The sequence below is a fragment of the Leptonychotes weddellii genome, chromosome 10, assembly GCF_054177405.1.
Source record: "Leptonychotes weddellii isolate Sample4059 chromosome 10, ASM5417740v2, whole genome shotgun sequence".
In the NCBI taxonomy this organism is placed as follows: Eukaryota; Metazoa; Chordata; class Mammalia; order Carnivora; family Phocidae; genus Leptonychotes; species Leptonychotes weddellii.
This window is the reverse complement of record NC_138378.1, coordinates 50,850,908-50,866,823: the sequence shown is the minus strand read 5'-3', so window position 1 is coordinate 50,866,823 and position 15,916 is coordinate 50,850,908. Positions and strand designations below refer to the sequence as shown.

At 48.0% G+C, this 15,916-nt stretch overlaps 1 protein-coding gene across 7 annotated transcripts in view; it reads right to left on the bottom strand.

Annotated features, from left to right (window-relative positions):
* Positions 1 to 641: 641 nt before the first annotated feature.
* Positions 642 to 15,916, bottom strand: part of CHST10 (carbohydrate sulfotransferase 10) — a 29,512-nt gene continuing 14,237 nt past the window's right edge. For all 7 annotated transcript variants that reach the window (XM_081833418.1, XM_081833414.1, XM_081833416.1 and 4 more), the window contains 4 exons: positions 11,331 to 11,422; positions 6,371 to 6,605; positions 3,992 to 4,097; positions 642 to 2,537 (listed from right to left, as the gene is read on the bottom strand). In XM_081833418.1, coding sequence (XP_081689544.1) covers positions 2,000 to 2,537; positions 3,992 to 4,097; positions 6,371 to 6,605; positions 11,331 to 11,422 — 971 coding nt within the window. In that variant the 3' untranslated portion in view covers positions 642 to 1,999. The remainder of the gene's footprint in view (positions 2,538 to 3,991; positions 4,098 to 6,370; positions 6,606 to 11,330; positions 11,423 to 15,916) is intronic.

Below are 15,916 nucleotides of genomic sequence, written 5' to 3'. Positions count from 1 at the left end.
GGGGGCGGAGAAGGTGGGGGCTGGCACCCCAGTGTCCAACCTTTTGTTTCTGAAAGTGCTATCTTTTTAAATTAGGACTAACTTTAAGGCCTTAAATTCACAAATGTTATTCAGACTATTACGTTTCAAATAGAGAAGAGGTAATCAGCTAGGTAGGAAATGATTTTAACAAGACTTTGCTAAAACTTTATAGAAAAATAACTCCTGGGCGCCTGGGTGGCTCAGTTGGTTGGGTGACTGACTGCCTTTGGCTCAGGTCATGATCCTGGAGTCCCGGGATCGAGTCCCGCATCGGGCTCCCTGTTCAGCAGGGAGTCTGCTTTTCCCTCTGACCCTCCCCCCTCTCATGTGCTCTCTCTCACTCTCTCATTCTCTCTCTCAAATAAATAAATAAAATCTTAAAAAAAAAAAAAAAACAACTCCTGTTACAACCTTTGTGTGTCAGCTGAGGATGAAAGGCTACCACACCGGCCCGCCCTTCGTCATCGCTGCCAACCATCACACTTGAGCCTCGCTTCCCCTCCACAGTCCTGTCACCGGCCGCCAGCTAAGCAGGCCCGGGCTGCCCCTCCCTGTCGCCGGGCCTCAGGGCCCATGCGTGGCCACGGAGCACCTTCCCTGGAACTGCAGCACATGACAGCTTTGGCACATATTTTTTATTTGCTTTTACTTTCACATTTACAAACTCAGGGAGCCATTTGGAGAACGGGGCGGTTGAGGCTGCCTGGAAGAAAAGCTGGGCTCGTGGGCACCGTCCAGTCGGGCACTTTGGACTTCTCACTGGGAAACCTGGCCTATATCTCAAGAACCCTCACTGTCAGGCAACATCTGAAATAGTAGCTGTGGCCCGCTCCTCCACGCCTGGAAGATGCCTCGGCCCAGGATTTTATTGCTGGTGAACGTGATTATCCAACTTATAGACCACGATGATGGCATTATCAGAAATGGGTCCAGTGGTGAGCATTTTGCGGAGACGAAAGGAAACTGCCATGCGTACACCGCACCAATCCTGTGGGGCCGGCCTGTGTGGCCCGGGCTTGCCTTTGGCCGCGGGGGTGGGCTCCGGAGATGGGCCCCGAGATGGGCATTGTCCATCCCGACGGGACAAAGAGGCGAACAATCATCAGGGCGGGTGTGCTCAAACCCACAGCAGCTGGCGCGCCAGAACCCAACCAGCTCTCCCTTTCCCCATGCTACATGTCCCTTTAAGGCCCCGCAAAATGTTCCCTCTCTCAGGTGGAAAGAAATGTACACTCCCCTCTTTCCAAAGTTGCATCTCTTGGGCTGAGGGAGACAACTGTTTGGCAGGCGGTTCAGAAATACAGACTAGAGGCACCTAGGCAGAGATCCTGGAACGATGGACTGCTGAAAAGTACCCTCGGGTCACCTCTGAGTTTCACAGGAACAAAATTGTCCTGGAAAGAATGGTTTGCCTCTGTGATCATAGCAGCGCCAAGATGAAAGCCAGAGGTGTGATTTTATTACTCAGATTTGATCCTATATTAGCCCCGTGCGATTTTTGCAGACCATTAGCTTCTCCATCTCTCCTCAAAGTGCCGGGTGCCATTCTTGCAATCCTCAGTGACAGGTGGGAACCCCCCCCCACCTACTCCCCCCCGTCCCCCCGCCAGGGGAGCTGCCAGTGGATCTGCCTCTTTGACAACTGAGGGAAATGACTCCTCCACCATGTAATTTTTCTTCACGGACTATCAGACTACAAATGTTTAGTCCCTTTCCCCTTCTGAGGACAGTAAAGACCTAATGGCATTGATAGGAGAGGGGACCAAGGGGGGATCTGCGAGGGCCCTCAGTGCACCTTATGTCCAAACTAAGTTGTAACGGTCAGGGTCCAGCTTCATGGGCCAAGGCATGTCCAGGTCCATGGGAGGCTGCAGAATCTCCAGAAAGAGTGGAATGGAGGACAGGTCATTTCTGTGCTCACATCTCCCACCTGGTTAGCCTCTGGTCTAACAGATATTTGAATTCACAGTTCTACACGTTAGTTTAGCAAAAAATCTGGCTTCTGATACCCAAAGAGCTTAAAGTCCCCTTCAAAACGTGCATACAGGCGCCGGATGTCTCGTTTGCTGATGCCTAGGAAGTAGCGCTCCACCTTGGTTTTATTGTACACGGTAATGCCCGGAGGAATGGTGGGGTAGGACACCAGGTGGTCTATGCCGGCTTCCTTTAAGATGTAGGGGGCGTCGTCCTCCAGGGTCTCATGGTGACCGATCACACTGTACTTGATCTCGCAGGGTGCGCACAATTCAACGTACGTCACCCAGTGAATGATGTGGTCCCCAAACTGAAGGTCCAGCCATCTGTGGTTTGGATCGCCCAGGTACCGTACAAAATCTTCGAACTGGATGCCCCTGGTCTCCGTGCGGTTCCGCCTGTATTTCCTAATGATGCCCGGGGCAATCTCGTGCCTGTACCACGGCTCAAAGCGGGGGTTGTGAACAAACTTATCCTTAAACGCAGAAATCAGTCTTTCGAAGGGATCTCTTACGATGAAAAACTTGAAGTATGTTTTCAAGCTAGGGAGAAAAATGAGGAGAACAAGCAGTTAGGCCGATGCCCGCCGGTGGCAACCAGGGTGAGGTGGTACGAGGGCGGAGTGCCTGCTGGAGCGGCAGTGGCCACGGTGGCTAGAACGCGCCCTCCAGGGAGGAGCGAGTTCCACGCACTTCTGAATCCACGCAGCCGCCTCTGGAAGCAGAGTCTGTTACCGGCCCATCTCACGGGGAGGAAAGAGAGCCTCAGAAACCGTAACTGTCCCTGGCCACAGGACTCGTCGTCCCAGAGGGCCACCGTGAAGACACCTACTTAGCTCAACACATATTCGAACATTTCACAACTTCAAGGGTGTCTGAAAGTCTTGTTCTTGGGCAGGAACTCTGAGCGAGGCAGGAGCAGTGGAGGCCAGAGGAAGTTACTTTAGGGGACCTCTGCATACATTCAGTTCGCAGATGCCAGGGGAGGGCCAAGCCAGAGCAGGGGGCAGGTAAGAGGAAGGGGGGGCGAGGTTGTGGCTGCAACTGGCGGGAAGGCGGCCCAGGGAGCTGCCAGCAGTGGGGGGTGGCACAGCGACAGCCGTGTGACCGGCCGGTAATGGTGCCGACGGAGCAACGACGACACAGGCCACCGTAATTCCGGGGCCTACCTCACGCCGGAAACCGGCTCAGGGCTCTGCACACCTGAACTCGTCTTCCCTCACAAAAGCCCCATGAGATCAGCGCTCAGGCGGACAACAGGACCGCACTTGCCCGGGAGGCTCTCTGATCCCGCATCTAACACCTGCTTTCCACAGGTTTTGCACAGACTGGGAAGACTCAATAACAGCACCAGAAGTAATGAGAGAATCAAATGGCTGAAAAGCAAGGGAGGTCAAAGTTCATCTGGTGCCTTGACATCTACTTGCTGCTCATGTGTTCGGATTCCTTCTGAGCCTTGTTCTGCAGGGTCATTTCAATTTACTAGCTAAGTCATTCTTAACATGCCCAGTGTCCACCCTTGCTGTGATCAGTGAGGTCTGACTCTGCCTGTGTTAGGTCCAGTCCCCACCACCTCTCCCCCCCGGGCAGCTACCATGGAAGAAGGTATAAGGCCTCTGGAAGAAAATAAAAAACTAAGTGGGGTTCCCCTGTAATCCACATCCCTCTCCTATGACCTAAAGGTCATATTCAGTAAGGAATCCATAAAACTTAACAGAACCAAAGCAAAACAAAAATGACTACTCATTTCTATTAAGAAAATTATGTAACCTTTGTTTTAATGGACCGTATGAAGGTAAGGGTGAAGACGTTCTGAAATTCTCATAAAGGTTTGTGAATTTAAATGCACTGAACACTGGGCATATGCTCAGCTGCCTCTTGCCAATGTAAACCAAAAGCCCCCAGTAGTCTTTGGAGCAATTTGAGACGGATGGCAAGGACAGAACTGAGCCCTGGGTTTTACCAAAATTCCCCTCCCCTTAGAAACCTACTCCTACCGCTTCTGAATTTCTGCATCGCTGAAGGAAGAGAGACGAGGGAGGCCATTCTTCTCATGGTCATGAACCACATTTTCGGGGATCTCTTCAATGGAAGGAAAAGCCCCTGGGAAGGAAACAAGGGAGGACAGGTTGGCTGCCTCAGTGCTACCCTTAAAGGAAGATGCCTGGTCTCTTAACTTGGGCCCCAAGTTCCCCACAAGCCCATCCCTTAAATCCCAGTTTAGGTCTCTGAATTCCAACTGCTTCTGCCAGTAGGATGAGAGAGGGAAGAAAAGCTTCTCATAATCCATAAGCCAACTAGAGGAAACTGACGAGCGGGGAACAAGGCGGAGAAACACTGCCAATACGTACCCTGGCAACACACTTAAATTGGTAAAATCTGACATTTCAAAAAAGATCCCTGCGTGCTGAAAGGATTCCTAAAACGAGCAATACTCACCCTACTCTGAAACTGGGGGAAAATCCTAGAGGAGGACCGTGAAACATACTGCTGGCTGATGCCCCATCAGGGGCCCATTACCCCCAATGGGCTTGGCTTTCTTAGCTCCACATCCCTAAGCCTAAGGTGGTTCCTAGGCAACCGCACCACATCCCAGACCGGCAAGTGGCAAAGCCGACTGGTGCTGGGAAAACCTGGCGAATGCTGTGGGAACAGTGTGATATAGCTGAGGCAGGGGACAAGGAGGACAAAAGTGTCTAAGAAGGCAGGGCAGGATCAATGCCACAGCACCCAGGTCGGGGCTGCTGAATAGAACCTTGGGTGCACCCCATCCTCAGGCTGGTGGACTGGGCAGGTTTTTCATTCTCTTCTCAACTTAAGACAAATAGACACAAAACATCATTACCCATGAAGGTTCTAGCCAAGACTCCGTAAACCTTCCCATCCATCATTGTGTTAATCCTGTTGTGTTGGAGTCTGGCAGGGAAGGATCTCTGTTGGGCCATCTACTCAGTGGCCACTGGCTTGACTGTTTGATTTATCCCTTCCCCAAATGTAAGCACCAGTCCAGAACTCTGTGCTAAGTGCTACGGATGGCCAGGAAATAAGCAAGATGAACATCTGCTCTCGAAGGGATATTGAAAGAACCAGCTCTGAAGATTTGTACCTGGACCTGCTCAAACACCTGTCCCCGTGCAGGTGTTCCCAGGGATGACTGAAGACAGCCACAAGGACCATCCTTTATTCTACGGCCTGGCAAACCTGCCCCCTTTTATCCTGCACTTGTAAATTGGTGTTTACTTCTTTAAAGTCTGATGCTTTGTACTGTGGTGGCAGATTTATAAGACTTTTGTGTATTTATTGTTTTAAATTTGATTTGTGACCTCATTCTTTGATGTCAAAAATCCAACATACAGACAGATTACTCAAGAAGCACATTAATTATACACCGTAAGATGAGGCAAGTGTCTCCCTTCCCCCCCCCCCAAACAACCATGAAAAGGCCAAATGAAACAACCATGAAAAGGCCCACTGACCACCAACTCTGAGAGCAGCAGTGGGAGTGGTGGGCTGGAGGACAGAGACCGCAGGGCCACCTCCCACAGAGCTCTGAGGGCTGATTCCTGGTCCTGGAGTCACACTGCTGTCGACTGGAATTTTGTTCCTTTTGAAGCTGAAGTTAACAGACAGAGCCCATAATTATCTTGGACCAATTCAGGGTAATTGGAGTTTAAACAAACAAACATGGGATCTGAAAAGAGCAGTGAGTAATCAAAACCTGTAGAGTATGAGGTCACTTTTCAATGATCTAATTTGTTCCCAAATAAACATCCGATTTCCTGAAGCAAGTCAATTCAATCCTCTGAATATGGAAGCTCAGTGTAAAATAGGGATGCCTTCTTTCTAGCCAAGTGGCACAGAATACTTCATCTGTGGGTGAAGGGGCCCCCAGGCCCACCTGGCAGGGCTCCCCTCCCTGGCATGGGTGCAGGCCCTTCCTCTACAAAGGGGCAGCCAGGAGGCTAGTGAGTGTGGAGCCTCGACTTACCAGGACAGAGTTAACAACCAGTAAGACACAAGGCAATGCATCTGAAGAGAAGGAAAGGGATCAGCCTGGGGGTGGGGCAGGCTGCTTGAGACAGGAATTTTGCTCTGGAAAGTGAGGAGAGGAGATTCTGACCACAGGGAGGGCCCTCTGAAAACCTCAGTATCTAAAACTTTTAAGCCACCAGACTTTAAAGTACACCAACAGGGGGAACACAACAGAGAACCATCTATAAGGTTACCAGCCCTTCCAGGACAACTGTCCCTGCCTTTGGCTCCTCTCTGCTGCCCCCCTCCGCTTCCCCTGCCCAGGCCACACCCCTGCCCCCCCAACCCCCAGGGCAAACCCTGCTGTCCACCGACCACAGACATCCACCAGGCGCTGCACGCACCATTTAAAACGATCAGCACTTTCTTCCACTGGGTGTTGCCCACTTTAGGAGTCTGGCAGAAAAGAATCTTGTGCTTGTCACAGACAAATATCCGGTCCAGGACAAACTTGGAGACCGCTGTGTGCGAGAGATTCTTCAGAGCTTCATCCCTGCAGGCGTTTCTGATGAGTTCCAGGCGCTCCATATAGACCAGGGGTTGAACAAGCCGGCTGTCTGAAAGCACCTTCCTAGTCGGCTGCAAGTAACAAGGAGGCAGAAGGGCCACAAGGGCTTTGTCAAGAGAAAACAGGAGTGAGCCCCGAAGGAGCCACCCAGGGAGGCCCTGCCCCCCAACCTGGTGCTGCATGCTGACACACAGAGGGCGAGAACCAGAGCTGCCTCACAGGAAGAGCAGGACTCTGCGGGCACCATTCACCTTCAGGGGCCTGGGATTCATGCTACATGGATGGGCTGGACCAAAGCTCAGCCAGAGACGTGAGGATGTTTCTTCATCCTTAGCCGCTCAGACCAAGGTGCCTGCCACTTTGCTGACGGCAGGCATTAGGGCCCAGAGCGTTCTGGACACAGCAGGATACTTTGCGTTCTGGGATTTTAGTGAAGGCCAGTTTTGGCCCCATTCCTTCTCCCTAGCATTTCCCTCCACATAATTCTGAGTGTACGTTATGTGGACGATACCTGAGGACCAGTCATCTACACACGTGCTATTCCGAAAATACTCCGGTATATGGGTAGAATGGTTTATTAACTAGAAAAATATACCTTAGGTCATTCAGTATGGGTTTTAAAAATGCCAAAGCCATTACTCCATCTCCTCAGTGTCAAGCACGTGGTTACGCTTCTTTGTCGTGCAGTTTAAGGAGAGGGGAACGGGTGCTGCGCGGTAGTGGCGTCCGTCGTGCTGGAAGCGTGGCCACGGCGGGCAAGCGCTGGAGCACGTCGGCACTGGTTTCTGCCTGAGTCCTCCCACCAGGCGGGAAAGTCCACGTGAGCGCTGGGCAAAGGCTCTGATCCAGAAACCCCTGCCTGCCAGGAAAGTGGGCCTCCTGGAAGCGAGCGGACGCGGGGAGCACGGGGACCGCAGGGGGCACGGCCTCCAGCTGGGTTTCTGAGGTTGGGGTGCAGGTTGCACAAGGGCACTGCTGCGGCTGCTTTTACCCTGTGACGTCGCAGTTCTGAAGTGTTTGTTTCGATCACCTCCGAGTTATCTGGAACAGGTCTCTCAGTCATTCTCCCCCTCAGAAACAGTGTAATTTCCCACGTGTGTGTAGCTACGACGGTTCCTGTAGTCTTCACCTATGGAATACGACTCGAGTGCAAATACCGAGTCGTCGCTCTCCCTACAATGGCTCCAGCTGGCACGGAATATTGCGGAAAAGCCCGCGGCCCCCCCACCCCACCCCTGCCCCAACTGCCACTCTTTGTAGGCAACCCATTTTTAATACCTGGGTGCTGGTCAATTTTTTCAGTAATGTTCCAGCACATTACAAATTTTGCCAGGATAAGTTAGTGTGGGTTTCTCTGCTGATTTGCCTGGAAGGCAGGGAGTCCTTTCTACCTGCATCCTCGGCTCAGAAAATGTCCTTTTTCCTTGGGACACTTAGGCGGGGGGGAGCTCATGTGCCACAGTGGGTGGAAGTCATTTGAGGTTAGGAGGTGGGCAGGGGTTTATGGGTCAGAGCGCCCCACGGCTCACATGGATTTTGCCACCTGGTGGGAGGACTCCTTAGAACAGAAACCAGCGCCGATGTGCTCCAGCATTTGCTCACAGTGGCTACGCTTACGTTCGACAGACACCACTATGAAGTAGAACCCGCCCCCTCTGCTTACAAACAGTTTAAGAGGCATAATTATGCGCTTACTCAGGAAATGGGAGTCTTATACCATCTATTTGTTATACCTCAATGAATGTCTTTAAAAAAAGAAACATACAAAAGTTCTGACAGTGGTTGAAGAGAGATGGACTGCGATGGGCCGTAGTTATTTTTTTCCTTTTAATGCTGGATATTTCTTTAAAATACACGAGTATATCTTCCTTCTTCATAAAAAACTTGACTTAAAAATATCGGCTGTTTGGGGGGGGGGAGCACCTAGAAAGACTTCTAGAAAGTTCTAGAAAACTGTTCCAAGTCCTCTGTGGATGATTTCTACCACATCTGGGCACTTTCTATATGCAAAGGTGGCTCTGCAAACACAGCACTTTTTTGTCTCTCTTCCTTCAGCATGATCTTCACCAACTAAAAGCCACAACTCTGCCAAAACCCCCTCTGAATTTCCTTCCAGGGCGCACCTGTCCCTTTCTTACCAGCTATGGGCCCCTTCTCATCTTTCCTTCTTCCCCTTTTCTACAGAGTGACAGCCACTATTTCCAGCCACTTCCTGAAGTGGCCTCAGGGCCCTTCCACTGCCCAATAAAGCAGAAATGAGTCAGTATGGTCGGCAAGGAAAGTAGACACAAAATGGGTTCAGTTGACTTTCCTTCTTACGAGAAAGCTGACTTAAAAAAACAAAAAAGATGAAAAAGCTCAAGTTCCAAATCATGACACATAGTCTTTGGGACTGCTTTAGAACCTAACACAATGAAAAGAGCTTTTGTTAACACTTGATTCAAAATTCTACTGCTCTGTCACTTGGCAGAATGAACTGTTTGACAAATATTTATCGAGTCTTTACTCTGTGCTTGGATGTAGTTGCAAGTGTTCTGTGGAGACACTGGGAAAGCCTCAGCTGAGGAAGAACGTGTGTGGCACTGTCCATGTACGTGTGTGTGTGTGTGTGTCTGTGTGTGTGTGTTTGTAAACGCAGAGGTGGGGGGGATAGGAGGTGAGGGAGACAGAGCGACCAGCAGGAGTCCTCAATTACTTACTAACCCCTCCCTGTTCACATCACGGTGGAATGTCTGCCCACAGATATCTCCTGGCTTTCCAAGCAACCCAAAAGGCAGTTCTGAATAGTCTGTTCCTCCAACCCCACTCCTTTGGCCAACTCTAGTTGTGGCCCTTTTCCTCAGCATTTTGAAATGTTTCTGCTGCTGTTTATTATCTATTCATTCCCTTTAAGTTACACAGAACTTCTTCCCAAGAGTTCAAACCAGACAGTCCCCTAACTTAACTTTACAGAATGGACCAAAATGCCCTTTTATCTGTTAAAATGCACTAGAGTTTCCAGGTAATCCATTTATGGGGCAATTGTAAAACCAGTCCTCCCCCAGGGACTGGGACAGTTACAAAATGGGGAGAAGGATATGGCCTTCCAGAACCCATGAGAACAAGAACACTGGAAATACTGGGACGATAGAGGTTTCCACACCATCACTCAGCTCCCTGCTCTTCCCTCATGGATCTGCCATAACCAAACTCCCTGACACACTTTCTCACGTGTTTGACTGAATTTCCTGGGTTTCCCTGGTGAAGGGAAGTGTCTTGGGAATTCCTAAGGGCTACTTCCTGAGGTCAACACATTCTGGAAGTAAGAGTGGGCACCTGCAGACTTACTCAGCTCTGATCCTTCCTCCCGAGGGAGCATGAGCACGAGCCTGCCACACTGGCCCTTAAGCTTTCTGCTTTCATAAATGGAGTCTAATTTAACCTCATTCCCTCCCTGACCCCAACTCTTGCTCACTTATCGACATGGTCTCTCTCTCCTCTCCTCACTCTACTCCAATCACTTCAAACCTCAGATCTAACCTGGATTGCGGATGACATTCAAGAGGTGTGAATCACAGGGCAGCACCTACCTCCAAACAAGTTCTCTTGAGAAACTGCAGAAAAATCTCCCTCATTCTTAAACCTGTTTTTCTTCAAGCTTAAGCACTGTATATAAAGAAAAACCATTTCTCATCCAATTGTGCATATGGACTGGCATGGTTTTGTTTTCTTCCTTTGCAAATATACTAAACCAATTTTAATGACTGATACTGTTTTCCATTATTTTCCATTCAAATATTCAGCTATATTATGTACAAAATAAACTTTCTTTTGCAGTTTTTAAAAATTGAAGTATAAGCAAAACACATATTAGTTTCAGGTGTACAAACATATTGATTCAACAGCTGCACAAAATAAACTTTAAAAGGTAAGCTACACAACCTGATCACATTTATAAGTCACCTTTCTTTTGGGAAGACAGATGCTGAGTTTAAACATCTAATGACTCCTGGTTTCAGAGAATCATGTCTGACCACTGTTTCCCACTCCCTTTACCTTGCATCTGAGTTTCATGAGCATCAAGGGGGCAGGGTAGCAAGAACAGGGGACAGAGGACATGTAATTCAAAGTCCCAGCCCACAGGAATGAAATGGGTAGACCAAGCTTTAAGACATTGATCAGCCCAGCATTAAGCCATGGAGAATGATCAATGTCTTAAAGCTTGGTCTACCCATTTCATTCCTGTAGGCATACCTGCAACCCAAACTTTCCAGACCCAGAATGGGGGTTAGCAAGTGAGAGGGGGAATCTCAAGAGTGTGCCCCCCATCATGGCTGGGGAGCGATTAGGAATTTTTGTGTAAAAGGAGCCTGAGGAGAAAAAGTCAGAATATCAAGGAAGGTGAGCGCCAGGTAAAAGTAGGCAGCCTTGGGCCCTGCCACTAACTCCCACACGATTTGGGATGATTAGCCTTTTCCCTAAACTCTGTTCTCTCATCCATGCCATCCAGAGGTGAGATTAGCTGCTCTTCTGTCCAAGAACCCTTCTAACTTCTCCAAAGAGAAGCTAAAAAGATGAGCGGAAATGTGCCGAAGTAACACAAGCCACAACTCCACAGCAGCAGAATGGGATGGTCAGAGGACACCAGCTGATGGGAGCACAGAGGGCAGGCTAGTTCCACGGGATGGGGGTACCCACTGGGGCCAGAGGGGGTGGGGAGGGGCTGCCACAACTCAGTCGGGAAGCAGCAGCTCTGCCCCCCTCCCCCCATCTGACCGAGTCACAGGGGACAGTGCCCTCTGCCTTGCGGGGCCCACCTTCAGTTCCTCAGAAAAGTGCTTCTCTCCGGGCAACTTCCCCGCATCCGGCACGGCTGTCAGGAACAGGAACTCCTGTTTGGCGCTGTATGCTAGGAGACAGAGAGGTTAAAGCGTCTTCTCATGGAGGAACAGACACACAGATCAGCGGGACAGAAGAGAGGCCCCAAAAATAAGCCCACACAAATATGCCGGACAGACATTTGACAAAGGTGCCAAATCAGTTCAGTGGAGGAGAGTCCTTTCAACAAATGGTGATCCAACTACTAGACATGTATAGAGAAAAAGAAAAAAGGAACCTTTACCTGACCTCACACTTTATTCAAGAACAAATTCAAAATGGATTAGCACTTCAATGTAATAAAACTTTAAAAAACATAGGAGAGGGCGCCTGGGTGGCTCAGTTGGTTAGGTGACTGCCTTCGGCTCGGGTCATGATCCTGGAGTCCCGGGATCGAGTCCCGCATCGGGCTCCCTGCTCGGCGGGGGGTCTGCTTCTCCCTCTGCCCTCTTCCCTCTCGTGCTCTCTGTCTCTCATTCTCTCTCTCTCAAATAAATAAATAAAATTAAAAAAAAAAAAATTTCTAAAAAACATAGGAGAAAATCTTTGGAAAATATTTCCTTGTTTTCCTGACTCTAATCAAAATTTAAAACTTTTTACTCTGCAAAAGACCCTATGAAGAGGATGGAAAGACAAGCTACATGCTGGGGGAAAATATTTGCAAATCAAATATCTGACAAAGGACTAGTACCTAGAATATGTAAAGAATTCTCAAAACTTTACAGTAAAAAGAAAAAAAAAACCAATCCAATTAGAAAATGGGTAAGACATGAACTTACATTTCACCAAAGAGGATCTACAGATGGCAAATAAACACATGAAAAGATATTCAATGTCATTAGTCATCAGGCAAATACAAATGAAAACCACAACGAGATACCACTACACACAAAATAGCTAAAATAAAATATAGTGAAAACTCCAAATGCTAATGAGGATGCAGAGAAACTGAAGAACTTACACGGCTGGTGGGAATGCAAAATGGAATAGCCACTCTAGAAAATGGTTTGGTAGTTTCTTTAAAAACTAAGCATTCAACTACCATATGACCTAGTAATTGCATTCCTAGGCATTTACCCGAGGAAAATGAAAATTTATATCCACACAAAAACCTACACACAAATGTTTATAGCAACTTCATTTGTAATAGCCCCAAACTGGAAAAAAAAACCCCAGATGTCCTTCAACAGGTGAATGGATAAACAACAGTGGGACATCCATACGATGGAATACTACTCAGCAATAAAAAGGAACAAAGTATTGATACACACAGTAATAGCTAGATGAATCTCAAGGAAATTATGTTAAATAGACAAAGCCAAGGCCAAAAGGTCATACCCTGTATATAATATTCTTAAAAAAAAAATATGGAGAGAACAGATTAGTGGTTTCCAAGGGGGGTAGGGGCCAGGGAAGGGAGACAGGGAGGGGAGGTAAGTGTGGCTATGGGGCACCTGGGTGGTTTAGTCGGTTGGGTGTCTGCCTTCGGCTTGGGTCATGGTCCCAGAGTCCTGGGATCAGGCCCTGCGTTGGCTCCCTGCTCAGCGGGACTCTGCTCCTGCCTCTCCCTCTGCCTCCCCTCTCATGCTCTCTCTCAAATAAATAAATCTTAAAAAATAAAAATAAAAAGGCAACCCAGGGCTCCTTGTGGTGATGGAGATGTTCTGCATCTTAACTTTATCAATGTCAATATTGTGATTCCAACTCTGCATTATAATTCTGGAACATGTTACTATTGGGGTAAACTGAGTAAAGGGTACATAGAAATCTGCATTCTCACAACTGCATATGATTCTACAGTGATCTCAAAATTAAAGGTGTAATTTTAAAAAACCAAGTTAGGGGTGCCTGGGTGGTTCAGTCAGTTAAATGTCTGACTCTTGGTTTCGGCTCAGGTCATGATCTCAGAGTTGTGAGATGCGCTCAGCACAGAGCCTGCTTGAGATTCTCTTCCTCTGCCCCTTCCCCACTCCTCCCTCCCTCTCTCTCTCAAATAAATAAAATCTAAAACAACAACAACAAACCCAAGTTAGCAGTCAAGTTACTATTTACACATTAGTTTAAAAATTCATGGGAAGTGAGATGAGACCAGACCAATCTTACAAAATGCTAGTCCAGAGTAATAATTTACAAAAAACTGCTTTGGGAAAAACCCTTGGGTAGAATTTGAAGATAATTTTCAGATCTCTACAATCAAAGAAACATTTACTTTCAAAATTCTGCGAATTCTAAAAACATAATTAGAAAAAGTAGATAGCAAAAAAAGCATAAAAATCGGCATAACGAAGCATAAACAAAGGCACATTTATTTCATTTAAAAAACCATCAAAACCTCCTCCTCTTGGATCAAGAATAGCAACAGCACACACTGGATCTTCCACCTACATGGGTTTGCTACACCCCCCCACACCCAGGGCCCAGCCAGCATGCTGTTAGTGTGCACCATGGCCTCGTGTCCTCCAAGTACAGACAACACTAATAATCCCATCTCCCCATCTGTTACACACTTTTGAGTAATTGGACTCCAATATAAACCTCTTTGCCACACACCTTTAGAAATGCCACTGAAATCTTTTGTCTGGACTATGTGTGATTTAAAACACCATCTTAACCAAAGCTGTGCGCAGGAGCTGTTCTGTACTTGCAACAAGGTCAGGGAGCCCTATCTATAGTATGAAACAGACAAAGCATCAGTGCCCTAGGCCCCAGAGCTCTTGAATACACTCTGAGGACTCCAAGAGACCACGCTCTACCCATCCTCCTTCTCTGCAACTCTGTCATCTTTGAGCACGCACATGCTAACAAGAAAATGCACATTCTATGCTTGTCTGGTCACTTCGTGTTCTGACGGTGTCTTCTAAGATGAGCACTGCAATGCTTAGCTCTGCCCCAGGCTGAATGGGTTTTGCAGGATCCTAAACTTCCTTAATAACATTTTAGATGGGACAGTGTATCCTGAATTCTAAACAGCTGACTTATCAATGAATTTCTGAAGCAACCCATTTCCTATACTCAGAAGCACAGAGAACAGGCTTTGGCAGCCATGAAACATCTCATCTTCCAACACGACACACATCAGACAGTCATCCACCAATTTTTATCATTTTTATGATTTTAAACTTCTTGGTATTTGCTTCCCCCCCTCCCCTGGGCCCTAATTCAAATAGCTTCAAGTAAAACTGGTAACACAGTTTACATTTGGTTTTGTTTTTTTTCTGTTGCTCTGCTGACAACCATTTATTTTCAGCAGATGCTATTACCCCCACTATGATCAAAGCACAGTCTCTTTCCCCACCCTGACCCTTAGGAGCAAGCCTCCAGCTCCAGGATCAAGGATTCTGAGCCTATAGGTATCAGATCACTTTTGTTACAGGCACTGCTATATTTACAGTGCTTTATAAAATGTCTTTACATTTGCCAAGTGATGTACCACCTTGTTCTTCTAGAAGTGAACACATCCGCGAACCTCCCTGACCACACTGTGCATCAGTCCCCAATGCCAGTCACCTCCCCATCACACGCTACGCAGAAGGCAGGCAAAGACATTCAAGGCATGGGCTCTGCCCTCAAGTAGCTTACAGCCAAGGTGAGGGGCTGAGTGGAGGCAAAAGTTTGGAAGAGGAAGCCGAACTAAGCTGAGAAGAAAAATCCGTGTCTACACATACACACCAGATTCACAAGGATGTCGTTTTTCATTTCTAGTCTCACCATACCATATGCCATCAAATTCCCATCACTCAATGGGCTTTATTTCCCTGTGATACAGTCTAGTTATAACACCTGAACCTGGTTCCACATGACACTGAGGTTTGTTAACCAAGGATGAGTCATTGCTACAAATATCTCTATGGCTTCATTGCTGAGCTGAACACTGCTTAAAAAAAAAAAAGGTAAGTGAGGTTTCAAACAGCATTTCAAGACAAATCTCTTCCTATCAGTGTAAGTGGCAGGGAAATCATTAGGAACAGGTGGGTGAGAAGAAAACACACACGCCGAGTGACAGACTGGAACAGAGCCCTGCTTCCCACAGGTCAGAACCGGAAGGAGCAGCCCCACAGACACCGGAGTTACAGTCGGCTCCCTGAACACTGAGACCAACGATCTGCCATCTGCTTTACAGGAAACGGAACTTCATCTTTAGGAGACCGCTGTGTTATCAGTTACTTCTTTGTGATGACACTTCATACTGGGCTTTTGGTTCAAAAACCAAAACACTGTGAACACGAGTGAAATAAATCCCAGCACCTGAGAAAAATCTCTTCCAGCCACACGTTTACAAACCTCTTTCAGTTTCCTCTACAGCTCCAAGATCCACCAGGGGGGTTTAAATGCCTTCCTAGACAAAGGGGCCCCCTAAGGCTAAGTGACTGTAGCCATCAAACCACAGCCCTAGAGGGGCAGGCGATGCCCTCCCGGACGGCGTCCTCAGAGGCTGTGTGTTTAACTTCTCAGGGGAGCACCTCCATCCCTACTCCATCACCCAGATTGGTAAGACACCCTGCCTGTGAGCTCATTTCCTTCATTC